The sequence below is a fragment of the Bombina bombina genome, chromosome 7 (assembly GCF_027579735.1).
Source record: "Bombina bombina isolate aBomBom1 chromosome 7, aBomBom1.pri, whole genome shotgun sequence".
NCBI lineage: Eukaryota > Metazoa > Chordata > Amphibia > Anura > Bombinatoridae > Bombina > Bombina bombina.
Genome location: NC_069505.1, coordinates 189,066,414 through 189,081,658, shown reverse-complemented (window position 1 = coordinate 189,081,658; position 15,245 = coordinate 189,066,414). Strand labels below are relative to the sequence as shown.

The following is a 15,245-nucleotide window of genomic DNA, read 5'->3' as shown; positions in this document are numbered from 1 at the left end:
GGTGGTATTTTGAATTCCCATGGGGGGATTTCAAGATGGGGGTTTTCTAAGGGCAAGGCATTCCTTAGAAAACTTAGATGTATGATCGTTTACTGGCCCAACCACTTGCACGGTTGGGTCCAGTTAAAGGAGCTATGGCCATAGTAAAAGTTAGGAAAAGCAGGAAGGACTAGCACCACTGTTTTGTTTTTGAGGTGTGAAATGTTTACAGTTATTTGCACTTTATTTATTGTCATTAAAGTTTTTTACAAGGTTATTTATTGAATAAACGGCTGCAGCCATTTTATACCAATAGCTAAGTCTGGTGTCTTTTATTTATGATGGTGTTGAAAGGTTGGTATTGGGTGTTTGTTGGTTTAAGGGGCTGGAGCTTGACGACATAAAAAGGTCATGTATATTTAAAAAAACAACACTTTTTTGACTGTGTTAAATAATAGCAGTCAGTTTCCTTCACACGTGTATGTTTCAGGGCCTGCCTGCCAGGGCACAGTGTCACCCCAGTGCAACTCATATCTGGTGTAACAGTAGTGTAGATTTAAAAAAAAAAAACTTTTTTGACTGTGTTAAATAATAGCAGTCAGTTTCCTTCACACGTGTGCGTTTCAGTGCCTGCCTGCCAGGGCACAGTGTCACCCCAGTGCAACTCATATCTGGTGTAACAGTAGTGTAGATTTAAAAACAATTTTGACTGTAATAGATTGAATAGCAGTTAGTTGTCTGCAAGCGTGTGTGTCAGGCCTACAGCGTCTACTCTGCCAACTTCTGCCAGTGCACAGTGCCACTCATATCTGTTGTCACAGTAGCTTGCACGCATAGTACCACTAATCGAAAAAAAATGACAGGCAGAGGCAGGCCACGCCGCAGGGGCCGTCGTGTTCGTGGTGCTGTGATTCCCTTTGGCCCTAGAATAATGCCCAGTGTTCAGAGGCCTCGTACCCTGAACTCGAACAGTTCTGAGGACATAGTTAACTGGCTAACACAGGACACCCAATCTTCTACAGCTTCCGCTCGGAACCTTGACGCACCATCCTCCTCCAGCTTAGCTTTGGGCACCTCTCAAGTTACCACTCGCCCGCCTGCCGCCCCCACCAACACTAGCATCACAGCCGCTTCACTTGATCTGTCAGAGGAGTTATTTACACATCAGTTGGAAGAAATGAGTGATAGTGATGCGCAACCATTATTGCCAGAGGATGTAGATAACAGGGATATGTCTCAGTCAGGCAGCATTACACACATGGACGTACGGTGTGATGATGATGATGTTGTACCTGCTGTTGCTTCCTTTGTTGAGTTGTCAGATACAAGTGAAGCAGTTGATGATGACGATGCGTCCGTGGATGTCACATGGGTGCCCGCTAGAAGAGAAGAAGAAGAGGGGGAAAGTTCAGATGGGGAGATAGAGAGGAGGAGGAGACGAGTTGGAAGGAGGGGGAGGTCGTCGCAAGGAGCTAGTGGCACAGTCAGACAGCATGCATCAGCACCCGGAGTCAGCCAGACAGCACGCCAATCAACGCATGCTGTTGCCACCACCAGAATGCCGTCATTGCAGAGCTCAGCAGTGTGGCATTTTTTTGTGTGTCTACCTCTGACAACAGCGATGCCATTTGAAACCTGTGCCAAAAGAAACTGAGTCGTGGGAAGTCCAACACCCACCTAGGTACAACTGATTTGCGAAGGCACATGATCGCGCATCACAAACGCCTATGGGATCAACACATGAGTACAAGCAGCACACAAACTCAAAGCTGCCATCCTCCTCCTGGTCCAGCATCTTCAGCCACGTCAACCACTGCTGTCCTCCTTGCCCCCTCTCAACCATCCGCCACTCCGTGTCTCGCCTTGAGCAGTTCCTGCTCATCTGCCCACAGTCAGGTGTCTGTCAAGGACATGTTTGAGCGTAAGAAGCCAATGTCACAAAGTCACCCCCTTCCCCGGCATCTGACAGCTGGCTTGACTGAACTCTTAGCCCGCCAGCTTTTACCATACAAGCTGGTGGAGTCTGAGGTGTTCAAAAAATTTGTAGCTATTGGGACACCGCAGTGGAAGGTACCAGGCCGAAATTTCTTTGCACAAAAGGCAATCTCCAACCTGTACTCGATTGTGCAAAAGGAAGTAATGGCATGTCTGGCACACAGTGTTGGGGCAAGGGTCCATCTGACCACTGATACCTGGTCTGCAAAGCATGGTCAGGGCAGGTATATCACCTACACTGCGCATTGGGTAAACCTGTTTATGGCTGGAATGCGTGGCTCTGCAGAGGAGTTGGCGACACCGCCACGACTTGCAGGCAGGCCTGCTGCCACCTCCTCTACTCCTCCTACTCCATCCTCTTCCATAACCTCCTCGGCTGAGTCCTCTTCTGCTGCTGCGTCTTGCTCCACATCAACGGCACCCCCCAGCTCCCCAGTTACTATTCCACATCCCGTCTTGGGGTTGACTTGCCTGAAAGCAGAGAGTCACACCGGACCAGCACTCCTGTCCGCCCGGAACGCACAGGTGGATCAGTGGCTGACTCCACACCAACTGGAGATTGGCAAAGTGGTTAGTGACAACGGAAGAAATTTGGTGGCGGCATTGAATTTGGACAAGTTGACACATGTGCCGTGCATGGCACATGTTTGTAATCTGATCGTACAACGCTTTGTACATAAGTACCCAGGCTTACAGGACGTCCTGAAGCAGGTCAGGAAGGTGTGTGGCCATTTCCGGCGTTCCTACACGGCCATGGCGCACTTTTCAGATATCCAGCGGCGAAACAACATGCCAGTGAGCCACTTGATTTGCGACAGCCCGACACGTTGGAATTCAACACTCCTAATGTTCGACCGCCTGATCCAACAAGAAAAAGCCGTTAATGACTATTTGTATGACCGGGGTGCTAGGACAGCCTCTGCGGAGCTGGGAATTTTTTTGCCAGGTTACTGGATGCTCATGCGCAATGCCTGTAGGCTCATGCGTCCTTTTGAGGAGGTGACAAACCTAGTCAGTCGCACCGAAGGCACCATCATCGACATCATACCATTTGTTTTCTTCCTGGAGCGTGCCCTGCAAAGAGTGCTGGATCAGGCCGTAGATGATCATGAAGAGGAAGAGTTGTGGTCACCATCACCACCAGAAACAGCCTTATCAGCATCGCTTGCTGGACCTGCGGCAACGCTGGAAGAGGATTGTGAGGAAGAGGAGTCAGAGGAGGAATGTGGCTTTGAGGAGGAGGAGGAAGACCAACCACAACAGGCATCCCAGGGTGCTCGTTGTCACCTATCTGGTACCCGTGGTGTTGTACGTGGCTGGGGGGAAGAACATACCTTCAGTGAGATCACTGAGGACGAGGAACGGGACATGAGTAGCTTGGCATCCAACCTTGTGCAAATGGGGTCTTTCATGCTGTCGTGCCTGTTGAGGAACCCTCATATAAAAAGGATGAAGGAGAACAACCTGTACTGGGTGTCCACGCTACTAGACCACCGATATAAGCATAAAGTGCCTGAAATGTTACCGAATTACCGCAAGTCGGAAAGGATGCATCAGTTCCAAAATAAATTAAAAAGTATGCTTTACACAGCGTATAAGGGTGATGTCACAGCACAACGGGAATCTAACAGGGGAAGAGGAGAAAGTAATCCTCCTCCTCCCACAACCACGCCGGCAAGGACAGGACGCTGTACAGTCGTGTTGTTGATGGAGGACATGCAGAGCTTTTTAAGTCCTACTAATCGCCACAGCCCTTCGGGGTCCACCCTCAGAGAACGACTCGACCGACAGGTAGCAGACTACCTCGCCTTAACTGCAGATATCGAAACTCTGAGGAGCGATGAACCCCTTGACTACTGGGTGTGCAGGCTTGACCTGTGGCCTGAGCTATCCCAATTTGCGATAGAACTTCTGGCCTGCCCCGCTTCAAGTGTCCTGTCAGAAAGGACCTTCAGTGCAGCAGGAGGTATTGTCACTGAGAAGAGAAGTCACCTAGGTCAAAAAAGTCTAGATTACCTCACCTTTATTAAGATGAATGAGGGATGGATCCCGAAGGGACTGACAGTGGGCGATACATTCGACTAAAAAAGGCCTGATGAGATGAGCTGCCTTGGGCTAAAAATGTCGGATGACTTGCGTGACTTATCCGCCACCAACTAGGGTTCAAGCCGCAATGTTTTAGGGCACTTTCTGCCTGGGAAACAAACATAAATTTGTCTGGCTGCTGCTACAGCAGCGGCTGCAACAATACCTAATTTTTCAGGCATGTGTACATGCCTAATTTTTCTGGCCTCTGGTGCTGCACTGTGGCTTCAAAAACCAAACCAAAAAAAAGGCACATAACAGGGATTAAACTGATAAGAATAGTACTACTTAACACACCACTCGTATCTGGTGGCACATTAGATTGCACGCGCAGTGCCCCAAATTTGAAGTAGGAGGACCGACCAAGCATCTTTTTCCATCTCCCGGTTCCTAAAATCGATGCCATATACACGTCCCCTGATAGGGGACATAACAGGGATTAAACTGATAGAAATAATACTACTTAACACACCTTATAATAACGCAGAGAGTGGCAACGCAGAGAGAGGAGTCTGAAGAAGAGGAGTCAGAGGAGGAAGGTGGCTTTGAGGAGGTGGAAAACCAAACACAGCAGGCATCCCAGGGGGCTTGTGGTCACCTTTCAGGGACCCTTGGTGTTGTACGTGGCTGGGTGGAGGAAGAGACCTTCAATGATATCAGTGAGGACAAGGAACGGGACATGGCTAGCTTGGTATCCAACCTTGTGCAAATGGGGAGTTTGCGGTTGTGCAAATGGACTGTTTGCGGTGCGTTAAAGGGTCAGTCTAGGCCAAAATAAACTTTCATTATTCAGATAGAGCATGTAATTTTAAACAATTTTCCAATTTACTTTTATCACCAATTTTGCTTTGTTCTCTTGGTATTCTTAGTTGAAAGCTTAACCTAGGAGGTTCATATGCTAATTTCTTAGACCTTGAAGCCCACCTCTTTCAGATTGCATTTTAACAGTTTTTCACCACTAGAGGGTGTTAGTTCACGTATTTCATATAGATAACACTGTGCTCGTACACGAGAAGTTATCTGGGAGCAGGCACTGATTGGCTAGACTGCAAGTCTGTCAAAAGAACCTAAAAAAGGGGCAGTTTGAAGAGGCTTAGATACAAGATAATCACAGAGGTTAAAAGTATATATTATGGGGGGCGGAGCTGGCCAGCAACAGAGATGGCCGCATGATCAGGGAGCTCTGCGCAAACAATATTCAAGTAAACCCTATTCACATTAAGAAACAGAAAAAATAACTACATGGAAGGGTGACACTGCAGGAAGGAACCCCGAGAATGCTGCAACCATCTGGGAAACTGAATGATTTGTGCTAAGCTGAGCAGTTACGCCGGAGCTGATCGCCACACACTGAGGCGCCATTTTGGATTGCTAACACAGTCAGCAAGATTGACCGTTGAAACTAAAGACGACTTCTGAACCCTGAGCTTATGTTGTAATATACTGCCTGCTGTGTGTTGCAGCGCTTGCTAACATGAATGCACAAATAACCTTTGATGCGGTAAGGGAACTGCTGGAAGATTATGCGCGGGGGCTATGTGAGAGGCTGGACGCTTTGCTCTACACGATCCGATCGGCACGTATGCGTGGTAATGAGATTGAGGGGGATCATAAGGGAGTTCAGAAACCACAGAATACTGAAGCATCCCCAGCCTTCCAAGAGAACCCTTCTTTATTGCCACCATCGGACACGAGCCCCAGGGCAGAGATTCTATCGTGTGGGATATTTTCCCCCGCCAATTGAGTATATAGGTGCAACTGAGAATCACTGGGCGGATCATATGAAGAGACAAGTACCGCACTGTGACCTGATGCCAGCACACTCTCAGGAACGTATCCCCATGTTACCGCAACCTACCGCTCCACTACAGAGGGTCCATGTGAGTACACAACAGAACTCAGTACTAGGGTGGGGTACTGTGCACTTGTCTCAACAGGGTTGGGAAGAAAGCTGGCGTATTCTGCTCATACATCAAGTTGCAGAAGTGTGCTGGCACTCCTCTTGCGGCCCCCGGTCCGGCATTGGGTGAATGTGGTGACCTATTCACAGTGACGGATCTGCATTAGCAGAAGGCCACATGGCCAAGATACTTTGCTGGACTCTCAAGTGACTTTAGTACAGATATAACTGAGGAACCTGCATCCATGAAGACCAACGTCTAAAATTGAGGGGATTTGTACCCTCCTGCTGTGCTACTAGGTGTAGAACTAATGGGGACATATTGACAAAAGATGTAAATGCTACCTAAACATACTGGTGGCTGTTATATATATGCCTGCTCTGCACTATACTCTCCCGTACTGCTAATTGGTGTTGAGAACAGATACCTTAGTTCCCCCTTTCTCCTTGGCTAGCCCCGGGCGATGCATAACTGTATAAATTATATTATAGGGTACATATTGGTTTGTGTGTTGGTCTCGTGGGGTTGATTGGATCTCTGCTTTATAAAGGTAACTCAGAGATGTAGCACTGTTAACAGCTATTCTTGTCACACGAATACACAGTGGGTTTCCTGCACTCGGCTTCCTAATCAAACAACCTATAGAGAGTGTGGCCAGCTCTCTTTATGTATGAATGAATTAGTTTGAGTCATTTTTTTTTTTTTCCTCTTTCATAATAGCAATTACAACCGCTGCTGCCTGGGGCTGGAAGGGCAGGAATTTGAGTGTGGGAGCTGGTACTGCCTAATCTGTTCTAAACAGTAGATTGATATATTGCTGCTACCCCAATCTTAAGTCCCTGATAGTAAATTCAGGAGGCATTACCCTCGCTATAGTGCACTATACCAGACAATAAGTTGGTACTGTCATTTAGTTTCCTACACATAACGGTTTGTTTTATTTATACACTTTTTATAACTACCAATATGCATCACATATAGAACACCTCTCAGCATGTGAACACCTGGAAACTGGCCGCATCTAAAATTCCTTGGGTACTCTCTTAGTAATACCAGAGCCTATTCAATTGTTGGTTATAGTATCCAGCAGTAATAATAGGATGTATTGTTGCTGGCCTATCTCTCCCCCCACAACCACTCTGGTGAGGTAGGGATGAATACTTTCTCCTCCCCACCCCCCTTTGGCAGAGTTGAGCAGTCTCTGCTTAATCCGAAGTGTCATTGTTAAGTTTTCCCCTGCAATCATAAGAAAAGGCTCTTTGGGCCTTAATTTAATATATTATTCCTTGTTTCTCATACTCGAGTTTTCTGATAACTATCAAAAATAATAAGTTAACTGATGTCTATGTTTTTATAAAAGTTCAATGTAAATGTTGAGTTATGGTTGTAGTGGCACCTGAGCTCTATTTTGGTAAATTACTGTTTTTCACTTACAGAGAAACTCTGATGCCCCTTTTGCATTTTTTGATTGAGACTGTATCTTTAACCCAAAGTTTGCCTCTACCACATGACATGTTACTTACATAAGCGTAAAGTAAGCTTATTCCATGATGATTTTACCAGCATATGATGAGGACTTTGTGAATTCCTGGAAGATGTCTTCAGTTTGATTTAGTTGCCAGATCCCATGAGGGGATCTCTATTTTATCGAGGACACTAGAGTGCTTAATTATTATAAAAAGAGGCATTGATGAAGGGTGATACTCTGTCATAATTTACACTTTACTATGTGATGTATAGTTGTACTAGACTAGTGTCCTGTATCATTGTTCTGGAGATGTTACCCTTCATTTCTTTTTGATTGCTGTATCTGTTTGTTTGCCTTAATAAATATATATAAAAAAAAAAAAGTATATATTATTATAAAATGTGTTAGTTATGCAAAACTGGGAAATGGGTAATAAAGGGATTATCTATCTTTTAAAACAATAAAAATTCTGGTGTAGACTGTCCCTTTAAACGGGGAGTTTGGTCTGTCACTGTGAAGCGGGCGTAACCCTTACACTACCTGATTGATACAACATCATACCTGATGTTTTAAAGCACGTTATTCCAAACAATTTAGGAATGTTAGGTGATTTATGCCCTTTATGGATTAAAACTAGACTCTGCATCAACTATGTAATTTTCCGTGGGAATTTTGCCATGGATCCCCCTCCGGCATGCCACAGTCCAGGTGTTAGTACCCTTGAAACAACTTTTCCATCACTAATGTGGCCAGAAAGAGTCCCTGTGGGTTTTAAAATTCGCCTGCCTATTGAAGTCTATGGCGGTTCGCCCGTTCACTAACAGTTTCAGAAGTTCGCGTTCGCCAACGCAAAATTTTAGGTTTGCAACATCACTAAGTCACAAAGGTCAGATGGCATTAGGAAAACTAATTTCTTGGACCACAGCGACATCTATAGGCAGTTAACTCAACAGATGAATTGTTATAAAACAGAAGATGAATGGATTTGATTGGCTGGGACTGTCTTCATGGTGTGGCTGCTTGGCTATAAATATGTTTTGAGAAGCAGCTTGAATGAAGGAAAAAGGAAGGACAAATACACCTAGGTAAAAGAGAGACTTCATCTTCCTTTGCATGCACACATTATAGTGTAGATAGATTAGAAGAATAAAGCCTTGTATGTTAGACGCTTCTCTCACCACTCATGTATAGTTCTGTAATTTAATAATTTCATCCTTATATAAGACTGGTGTAAGTATCATTCTTTAAATAAGGTAAATGGTATATAAAAGGAAAAGCCTGACACAGATTTAAGTCACTGACCCAATATTAGAAAAGGGGCTTTTTCACAACATGTTTCTCTGCACGTGCATGTGAAGCATATCTAGATAGTCTCAGTGCACAAGCATTAAAATACTGCAGTTGCTCAGAGCACCAGTAGGGCTTGTACCCTGTCAGCAATTAAACTGAATCATTACCAGATGGTACAAGCATCTTAGGCTCTCTGAGCAAGAGCTGTGTATAAAATGCTGGTGCACGGTGCATACTTAAATACACTTTTGAAACAGCTATAGCTTTTATTAAAAGCATTTTTGGGAATATATGTATATTACAAAAATGTTTCTATACAAATCTTTAACCTGGTCTTACCCATCAGTTGATTATTTCACCTGTGCTCTAGTTCAGCTACAATAAAAACCTGGCCTGTTGGGGGTACTAAAGGATAACATTAGTTTTGCATATATATATATATATATATATATATATATATATATATATATATATATATATATATATATATATATATATATATATATATATATATATATACACACACACACAATTTTTTGACAGGTGAATCACTACATGAGAGTTATTAATATGTATTGATTTTTATTACACTTTTATTTGTCTAACATGGAACTGTCACTTAACAACAAACTATTAATTATGATGTCATTAGATCATGTCACAAACTATACTAAACAGACACCACAACTTGATTAGACAATACATTAATGGTAAATCAAAGCAGCACATCATTAAACAAAGTGACTTCACTTCAGCATTGCGGTTCCTATGATGATTGACTCATAAATATTAGCAGAAGGTAGTATTGTAATGCGGCAGCAGAACAGGACAAACAGGATTCTGACTTACATTATGTAAAGGGAAAGCGGTCTCAAAAACCCCAAGTGTTATGAGATGATCCAGTTTCTCTGAAGGAAAAGCAGAAAGTAACTATGACAAATAGACTCAGCATCATGATCAAAACCAGTATATGGAGAAAAAAGAATTGAGGCATGAAGAAAAGGAAAAGTTAGAAGAAAAGAGAATGGAGGAGACCGGTATGGAGAGAAAAATAGAGGATGAAGGAGAGGGGGGAAAGAGAGGATGGTAGAGAGACAGACACAGACTACATACAAGTGAAACATGCTGCTTCTTCATAGAACAACATAAGTGGTAACATATTCAAGAACGGGTGAGTTTTATTGCCCTGTGCATTAAAGGTAGAAACCTTCCAATAGTCTTCAGACATATTTATCTTCCTATAATTCTCCCTTTTCTCCTCCTGCTTATGTTCATGTCCAGTCAAGTCAGAAGATATTTGGGGAAACAATGCAGAAAGTGGAGTCCTGAGCTCTAAACACAGCTCTGGAAAGTCAGACCAAACACACACACACACTCGTGTCTGGGAAGACTTCATATGTTGCTATACTGGTAGTGAAGATATTTATATATCAGTAAGTGTATATACACACACATCACTCTCATAGTGACAATGATTCAGGAACTAGTGTGGTGAGAATAAAGAAACACAGAATTATGTCAAGACATCGTGTGTGCAGGAACTATCTTGTAAAAGCTGCCTTTGAAGGTGCAAAAACATAATTTATGTAAGAATTTACCTGATAAATTCATTTCCTTCATATTGGCAAGAGTCCATGAGCTAGTGATGTATGGGATATTATACAATCCTACCAGGAGGGGTAAAGTTTCCCAAACCTCAAAATGCTTATAAATACACTCCTCACGACACCCACAATTCAGTTTAATGAATAGACAAGAAGTGGGGTGATAAAGAAAAGAGTAAAAAGCATCAACAAAGGAATTTGGAAATAATTGTGCTTTATACAAAAAAAATCATAACCACCATAAAAAGGGTGGGCCTCATGGACTCTTGCCAATATGAAAGAAATTCATTTATCGGGTAACTTCTTTCATAAATTATGTTTTCTTTCATGTAATTGGCAAGAGTCCATGAGCTAATGACGTATGGGATATCAATACCCAAGATGTGGAACTCCACTCAAGAGTCACTAGAGAGGGAGGGATAAAAATAAATAACAGCCATTTCCCGCTGAAAAAAATAATCCACAACCCAAAATAAAAGTTATTCTCATAATGAAAAGAAAAAAAACTTAAAACATCAGCAGAAGAATCAAACTGAAACAGCTGCCTGAAGAACTTTTCTGCCAAAGACTACTTCAGAAGAAGCAAATACATCAAAATGGTAGAATTTAGTAAATGTATGCAAAGAGGACCAAGTTACCACTTTGCAAATCTGATCAACTGACCCTTCATTCTTAAAAGCCCACAAAGTGGAGACTGATCTAGTAGAATGAGCTGTAATTCTCTGAGGCGGGGCCTGACCCGACTCCAAATAAGCTTGAAGAATGAAAAGCTTTAACCAAGAAGCCAAGGAAATAGCAGAGGCCTTCTGGCCTTTCCTAGGACCAGATAATATAAACAATAGACTAGAAGTCTTCCTGAAATCTTTAGTAGCTTCAACATAATATTTCAAAGCTCTCACCACATCCAAAGAATGTAAGGATTTTTCCAAAGAATTCTTAGGATTAGGACACAAGGAAGGGACAACAATTTATCTACTAATGTTGTTAGAATTCACAACTTTAGGTAAAAATTTAAATGAAGTCCACAAAACCACCTTATCTTGATGAAAAGATGGCCAAAAGGAACAACACTTTCCAAGAAAGTAGTTTAATGTCCAAAGAATGCATAGGCTCAAACGGAGGAGCCTGTAACGCCTTTAAAACCAAATTAAGACTCCAAGGAGGAGAAATTGATTTAATGACAGGCTTAATACGAACTAAAGCCTGTACAAAACAGTGAATATCAGGAAGTTTAGCAATCTTTCTGTGAAACAAAACTGAAAGAGCAGAGATTTGTCCCTTCAATGAACTTGCAGACAAACCCTTATCCAAACCATCCTGAAGAAACTGTAAAATTCTTGGAATTCTAAAAGAATGCCAAGAGAATTTATGAGAAGAACACCATGAAATATAAGTCTTCCAAACTCGATAATAAATCTTTCTAGAGACAGATTTACCAGCTTGTAACATAGTAATCACTGAGTCAGAGAAACCTCTATTATTAAGTACTAAGCGTTCAATTTCCATACCTACAAATTTAATGTTTTGAGATCCTGATGGAAAAACGGAACTTGACACAGTAGGTCCGGCCTTAACGGAAGTGGCCAAGATTGGCAACTGGACATCCGAACAAGATCTGCATACCAAAACCTGTGTGGCCATGCTGGAGCCACCAGCAACACAAACTATTGTTCCATGATAATTTTGGATATCACTCTTGGAAGAAGAATTAGAGGCGGGAAAATGTAAGCAGGATGATAACACCAAGGAAGTTTCAGCGCATCCACTGCTTCTGCCTGAACATCCCTGGACCTGGACAGGTATCTGGGAAGTTTCTTGTTTAGATGAGAGGCCATGAGATCTATCTCTGGAAGACCCCACATCTGAACAATCTGAGAAAACACATCTGGATGGAGAGACCACTTCCCTGGATGTAAAGTCTGACGGCTGAGATAATCCGCCTCCCAATTGTCAACACCTGGGATATGCACAGCAAAAATTGACAGGAGCTGGACTCCGCCCAAGCAAGTATCCGAGATACTTCTTTCATAGCTAGGGGACTGTGAGTCCCACCCTGATGATTGACATATGCCACAGTTGTGATATTGTCTGTCTGAAAGCAAATGAATGGTTCTCTCTTCAACAGAGGCCAAAACTGAAGAGCTCTGAGAATTGCACGGAGTTCTAAAATATTGATTGGTAATCTCGCCTCTTGAGATTTCCAAACCCCTTGTGCTGTCAGAGATCCCCAAACAGCTCCCCAAACTGAAAGACTTGCGTCTGTAGTGATCACAGTCCAGGTTGGCCGAACAAAGGAAGCCCCTTGAACTAAACACTGGTGATTTAACCACCACGTCAGAGAGTGTCAAACATTGGGATTTAAGGATATTTACAGTGATATCTTTGTATAATCCCTGCACCATTGATTCAGCATACAAAGCTGGAGAGGTCTCATGTGAAAACGAGCAAAAGGAATCGCGTCCGATGCTGCAGTCATGAGGCCTAAAACTTCCATGCACATAGCCACTGAAGGGAATGACTGAGACTGAAGGTGCCAACAAGCTGCAACCAATTTCAAACGTCTCTTGTCTGTTAGAGACAGAGTCATGGACACTGAATCTAACTGGAAACCTAAAAAGGTGACCATTGTCTGAGGAATCAAGAAACTTTTTGGTAAATTGATCCTCCAACCATGTTTTTGAAGAAACACTAGTTGATTTGTGTGAGATTCTGCAGAACGTAAAGACTGAGCTAGAACCAAGATATCGTCCAAATAAGGAAACACCGCAATACCCTGTTCTCTGATTACAGAGAGTAGGGCACCTAGAACCTTTGAAAAGATTCTTGGAGCTGTTGCTAGGCCAAACGGAAGAGCAACAAATAGGTAATGCTTGCCTAGAAAAGAGAATCTCAGGAACTGAAAATGTTCTGGATGAATCAGAATATGAAGGTATGCATCCTGAAAGTCTATTGTAGACATATAATGTACTTGCTGAACAAAAATCAGAATAGTCCTTATAGTCACCATCTTGAAAGTTGGTACTCTTACATAACTATTCAAAATTTTCAGATCCAGAACTGGTCTGAATGAATTTTCCTTCTTTGGGACAATGAATAGATTTGAATAAAACCCCAGACCTTGTTCGTGAAAAGGAACCGGCATGATTACCCCTGAAGACTGCAGGTCTGAAACACACTTCAGGAAAGCCTGAGCTTTTACTGTATTTGCTGGGATACGTGAGAGAAAAAATCTTCTCACAGGAGGTCTTACCATTGATTTTGGACAGAATTTATCCAAAAATCCTTGAAAAACCTTAATCTGCCCCCTACCAGCTGAGCTGGAATGAGGGCCGCACCTTCATGCGGACTTAGGTGTTGACTTTTTTAAAAGGCTTGCATTTATTCCAATTTGAGGAAGGCTTCCAATTGGAGACAGATTCATTGGGGGAAGGATTAGATTTTTGTTCCTTTTTTTGATGAAAGGAACGAAAACTGTTAGAAGCCTTAGATTTACCCTTAGTTTTTTTTTATTATCCTGAAGCAGAAAAATCCCCTTTCCTCCAGTAACAGTTGAAATAATAGAATCCAACTGAGAACCAAATAAATTATTACCTTGGAAAGAAAGAGATAATAATGTCATATCAGCATTCCAAGATTTAAGCCATAAAGCTCTTCTAGCTAAAATAGCTAAAGACATGGATCTAACATCAATTTTGATAATATCAAAAATGGCATTACAAATAAAATGATTAGCATGTTGCAGTAAGCGAACAATGCTAGATATGTCAGAATCCAATTCTTGTTGCGCTAAATTCTCCAACCAAAAAGTTGATGCAGCAGCAACATCAGCCAAAGAAATTGCAGGCGTGAGAAGATGACCTGAATATAAATACGCTTTCCTTAGATAGGATTCAAGTTTCCTATATAAATGATCTTTAAAAGAAGTATTATCTTCCATAGGAATAGTGGTACGTTTAGCAAGAGTAGAGATAGCCACATCAACTTTGGGGATCTTTTCCCAAAACTCTATAGAAATTGCTGGTAAAGGATACAATTTTTTAAACCTTGAAGAAGGAATAAAAAGAGTACCTGGCTTACTCCATTCCTTAGAAATCATATCAGAAATAGCATCAGGAATAGGAAAAACCTCTGGAGTAACCACAGGAGGTTAAAAAAAACAGCATTTAAACGTTTACTAGTCTTAATGTCAAGAGACCTAGCTTCCTCAATATCCAAAGTAATTAACACTTCTTTTAACAAAGAACGAATATACTCTATTTTAAACAAATAAGTAGATTTGTCAGTGTCAATATCTGAGGAGGGATCTTCTGAATCAGACAGATCCTAATCAGAGGAGGATAAATCATTATATTGTTGGTCATATGAAATTTCATCAACTGAATGAGAAGTTTTAAAAGACCTTTTACGTTTATTAGAAGGCGGAAATGCAGACAAAGCCTTCTGAATAGAATCAGTAACAAATTCTTTAAAATTCATAGGTATATCATGTACAATAGAAGTTGATGGAACTGCAACTGGCAATGCACTATTACTGATGGATACATTCTAAGCATGTAAAAGTTTATTTACAAATGACATTCGGAGATATAATTTCCACAATCTTACAACAAATGCACTTAGCTTTGGTAGAACCGATGTCAGGCAGCAAAGTTCCAACAGATACTTCTGAGGCAGGATCAGATTGAGACATCTTGCAAAATGTAAAAGAAAAAACAACATAGAAAGCAAAATGATCAATTCCTTATATGACAGTTTCAGGAATGGGAAAAATGCAAACAGCATAGCCCTCTGATATAGAAAAAGGCAAGAGGCAAACAGCAATGGGGTATAAAACTAATGAAAAATTTGGCGCCAAGTATGACGCACAACGTAAGAAATAATTTTTGGCGCCAATAATATCCGGAAATTACACACTTGCGTCAC

The 15,245-nt window shown here is 42.0% G+C and overlaps 1 protein-coding gene across 2 annotated transcripts in view; it reads right to left on the bottom strand.

The window, feature by feature from the left end:
• ANO9 (anoctamin 9) overlaps nucleotides 1-15,245 on the bottom strand; it is a 233,973-nt gene that overhangs the window by 184,009 nt on the left and 34,719 nt on the right. For both annotated transcript variants that reach the window (XM_053720509.1, XM_053720508.1), the window contains exon 7: nucleotides 9,568-9,626. In XM_053720509.1, coding sequence (XP_053576484.1) covers nucleotides 9,568-9,626 — 59 coding nt within the window. The remainder of the gene's footprint in view (nucleotides 1-9,567; nucleotides 9,627-15,245) is intronic.